This window comes from Bombus bifarius, unplaced genomic scaffold, assembly GCF_011952205.1.
Source record: "Bombus bifarius isolate JDL3187 unplaced genomic scaffold, Bbif_JDL3187 scf7180000009869_frag, whole genome shotgun sequence".
In the NCBI taxonomy this organism is placed as follows: domain Eukaryota; kingdom Metazoa; phylum Arthropoda; class Insecta; order Hymenoptera; family Apidae; genus Bombus; species Bombus bifarius.
The window spans coordinates 19713-24236 of record NW_022885387.1 but is presented as its reverse complement, the minus strand read 5'-3'; the positions used below and the strand labels follow the sequence as shown (position 1 = coordinate 24236).

General features: G+C 34.5%; 1 protein-coding gene across 1 annotated transcript; it reads right to left on the bottom strand.

Moving 5' to 3' along the window:
* Nucleotides 1-1972: 1972 nt before the first annotated feature.
* LOC117215934 (elongation of very long chain fatty acids protein 6-like) lies at nt 1973-4298 on the bottom strand. Its single transcript, XM_033462494.1, has 2 exons — nt 4101-4298; nt 1973-2844 (listed from the first exon to the last, which is right to left on the bottom strand). Exons 1-2 carry the CDS (start codon nt 4296-4298, stop codon nt 2314-2316), a joined length of 729 nt encoding a protein of 242 aa, XP_033318385.1. The 3' UTR covers nt 1973-2313.
* Nucleotides 4299-4524: the final 226 nt, after the last annotated feature.

Below are 4524 nucleotides of genomic sequence, written 5' to 3'. Positions count from 1 at the left end.
TACGGGATTTTCCCAAAATTCCAAAGGGAAGGCTCCGGTGTTCTTTCATCTCCGACATATTAATAAGGAACCATTTGGCTGAATAACGAAAAAACATATAAAGAGTTCTTTAGATTATGTGACGCGGTCAAAATCAAATTTCAGGAGTTGAATTGAAAAACATTTTGTCCCTATGAATTCACAACCTCCCAAAGCTTCGAAATCCACACATATTTCTTCCTTCAGATGATTCTGTGATTACATTAGGGTTGTGAAGACATATTTTAAGTGAAACTAATTGTTTTAACTCGTAATTATTGTTAAAATAAGAATATTTAATGACAATTAATTGTTATTAAAAAATGTATAGGTTTCACTAATTGCTATTAATTTTTACTAACTAAAAATATATTTTTAGCATAAGAATATTTAATAACAAATAATTTTTAATAATTTTTATTGGGTAAAAATTAACTCTTAAAATAAAAGTATTTAATAAAAATTAATAGTTACTAATTCGGCTGCAGTGGTCGGATCGCAAAACAGCTTCCAAGCCAGTCAAATGCGTGTGTCACGTCGAAGACAGAAGAAATCATGAAACCAATAGATCGCTGGTGATCTCCTCTCCTCGCGTCGCAGTAAATATATTCGTACGTTTCACGAATAACGTGAAGGAATTGAACTTCGTATAAGATGATGGAAATTTTATTGTATAAATCCAACGGAGTGACGGTTCAAAGTGTTACAGAATAATTAACAGAATAATGTGTTGAGCGCTAATGTAGGAGGGTTTTTATATGGAGGTTTTAGTCCCTTTGGAGGGGTTATCGTCCGATGTATATCAGAGGCGGCTATTCAGTTGCTGTTTTGTTATTATTTCGATAGCTGTGGCATGCAGGATGTTTCGTCTACTTTATTACTGTTTCTGAGCGGATGACAGGTGCATCAGACGCAATGCAATACTTGAAACTTGCTTGTTGAAAAATAGAAGCAGTGCTGTCCATGATATTAACGCTGTGGTATATGTGTCAACACAAACATGGCATACATATATTGGAACTAGTGCGGCTATGGATATCGCCCATGTGATTCGAGTTTTAACAAACGTAGCCGCGTATGGCGCGGGGGTACCGGAAGAAATCCGTCCTTAATTAAAGCCTTAATTAAAGCTTACCGTCACACCGACGAATATTTTTTCCTCGATTCTGAAGTTTCATAAGGCTGCTTTTTAAAATATTGTAACAAACTAAACAGAAAGCACTGTTTGCAAAAATTTTATCATTTCTTTAATTTTTGTAGTAATAACTCTTAAATTCATAATAAAACTAATAGATGATATAATATAGACGCAATGGGAAGGTTATCAATTCTTCACCGGTAGTGTGTATTTTACAAAACAATGAGTATAAGTATTTTCTTACACCATTAGAATATGTAATACCACCAGAAAACGGCGGTATAATATACATACATATATACGTACATAGGCAGTTCGAATGAAAATAGAAAAACGTTTGAGAGGCGTTCCCTACATACTAAACAAGATAATAATCAATATTGACACTTAAAAATAGCAGAAAATATTCTAAGGCTCGATAAAGATTTTGAACTAATGCATGATCCATTTTTTAATATCACTCGTACTTTATTCATACAAATTGTTATGTATTCTATGGCTTCTTTCAATATATATAGTTTCATAGTTTTATACGTACGACAATAAATATGTCAACCCTATAATTCATTATTATAAAAGTATATCAGATTTGCCGGCGAATCTGTGTTTAATATTTTTTTTATTATTAGATGATTCAATATTAGATACGTTAATATTACCCGAATATTTACACATTACATTTTCAAATATTATATCGCTTCCGTTCTTGTTCCAGTAAGGTTTTGTCACGTTATCGGAAGAAGGAAACATTACAAATAAAAGAGACCAAAAAATTTCTTTGGAAATCGTTTCATAAGTAAACAGATTAGGGATATATGTGTTTCCAGGACGAGATTTATTAATTCATTCGTACTATAGTTAACGATAATATCGTTAAGATATTAAAAATTTATTTCTGATTTAGTGTGCGAGATTTACTTTAATTCTATTTCTCCATTTTCATTCATTCACAATCAATCTTTACAACTTTGCCTTCACAAAGGCTTGAGAGAACTATATTCATCAAATTATTTCTTGACGTCCATATCCATCACATGAGATTTTGATAAAGTTTTTCTTAAGATATGTCACTGAAAAGCATCCGTAAAAAAGATTTAAAAAATTTTTCACCTGCTCTACATAAACTTCAGCTTGTTATAACTTGCAGATCTATTAGGCTAATCCTTCTTTCCAATTTTTTTTATGTGTTTGTTAGATAAATAAGCCTGCTGGAAGAATCTGACAAATAAAATGAAATAGCTGAGGTACATCAGCATAGCAAGTTTGATGTTCAAAGGCGTAACGTGACATTCAACTTGGGCACTGTGTACATAGTAGTAAGCTGATGCAGTTAAAATGCAACCCACAACCATTTGTGATAGCTGTAGCGTAGTAACAAACATGGCGACCCATTTTGGTATATTGAACCGCATTGCTTTCAGAGCATAATAGGAGTACATCCAGGCATGAACGAAAGAGTTTACCAAGCCAAACCACTTGCCATTTCCTGTGGCCTCTGCATAAGAGAACCAGGTATAGAGAAGGACTGTTACGTGATGGTACCAATGTAGAAAAATCAACGGTTGCTTTCGTAACACAATGAAGGCTGTGTCGCAAAATTCTACTAGCTTCGATAGGGCAAAGGTCCACGACCAAAAACCGAAAACTGGATCTTGAGTAAGATGGCTGGAAAGAATATAATTACATTTCTATTATGATATAATGTTTTGGAAATATTGTTATATGTTATGAACATGATATATAAATTGAAGTTACATAGTGTGTTTCTTAATATCTGTCTGATGTTGTGTATTTTTCATATTACAAACAATTTACTTTTATGTTGGAAGTGGCTGAATTTATTTCAAGTATAGTACAATAATAACAAATGCAGTTATTTTTGTTATAATATCAAAAATAAAAATTTCCATTTATCCATATTTTATACATTTCTTTGAAGTTTCTCAATTTTCCACAGCATCGAACAACATTTTGCAATAAAAGTTAACAAAAAGACGCGAATTTCTAGTATTAAAGAAAATTTGCAGATAAAATTAAATTATAGATTAAAACTGTTTAGCTGAATTCCTTGCTTGTAGACAATTGCTACGTTTAAACTATCTTTCTAAACGTAATAATTTCCGGGATATTCCGTAAAATATGTTTTCAGTCTCAATTTTGCAGGATATTTTTGCTCCTTCGACATGGATTTTCCCGTGTAAAGATAATATGTGTCAAATATATTACGAATCCCCTGTTAGATACGTATGCTATCGCAAGGCGGATTGAGCATGTACAGATACTTTTAGCATAAAATCAAATTCTGTATGCATTTACATTTAAAACGTTTCGGGCTAATATTATTAAAAAGAACAGTTTTTAAGGTAAATGAAGTTTTATTATCTATTATTCAACACACATCCCTTCCTTGTCATATTTTTCTGAATTGCTTCTACAGTATTGAGTTGATGTAATGACCCACTTGAGAGGCTCGAATTGCTTGACTGACTATTCCCTCTTATGTTTTTCCGGAGGAAAGTTTGGCGTGGGTGTGCCCTTTGAACGAAGAACGCGGATTCGTTGTTCACACTTTTCGTCAAGGAAGTGAGGGTAACCATCCGCGATGCCGATTGGTTATGAGCCATGCTAATGAAAAAGGATATGAGGTAGTCTCCCACCAACGTGGATCGGGGGGTGACTTCGTTCCTGGGGAAAACCAGTCCTTTTCGATAAACATGTGTTCGGTATTCCCATTCGGTGACTACACGCTTTCTCCGTGATTTCTAAGAGCCTAATAAACTCAAGGACTTTTCCGAAACCCGAAAATAAACTGAAAATACTTACTTCTAGACAAACAGTTTGACTGGCAAACATGTGGAAACAATGAAGCCAAAGTTGACGGTTTATGGTGGGTCCTTGAGTTTATTGAGGGCCGCTGGCTGCCAGGTAGCGTCGGCTGGAGTACAGCTGTTCCATGCGACGTAACAGCGTGGGAAGCTAGTAGCGCTGTGTCGTCAGCAAATGTTGCTATTGTTATCTCTGTTGATGTTGGTAAATCGGTAACAGTGTAGATGGAGAACAGCAGGCGTCCGAGGACACTACCTTGGAGTATGCTAGATTCCATTGGGAACGCTGTGGAAGTGACGTCTAAGTATTTAACCATGAGTTGTCTATTGGTTAGGTAGGACTTTAAGATGGAGTAGTTGGTGTGTGGTAGGACTTTTTTAAGTTTGTATAGTAGTACTTCGTGTCATACTTTGTCGAATGCCTGTTGAATGTTTAGGAATATCGCTGAGCAATATTTTTTCTTTTCAAGGGATTGGTTGATAATGTGTGTTATGCGATGGATTTGCTCTACTGTTGAATGCTGTTTCCGAAAACCGAATTGA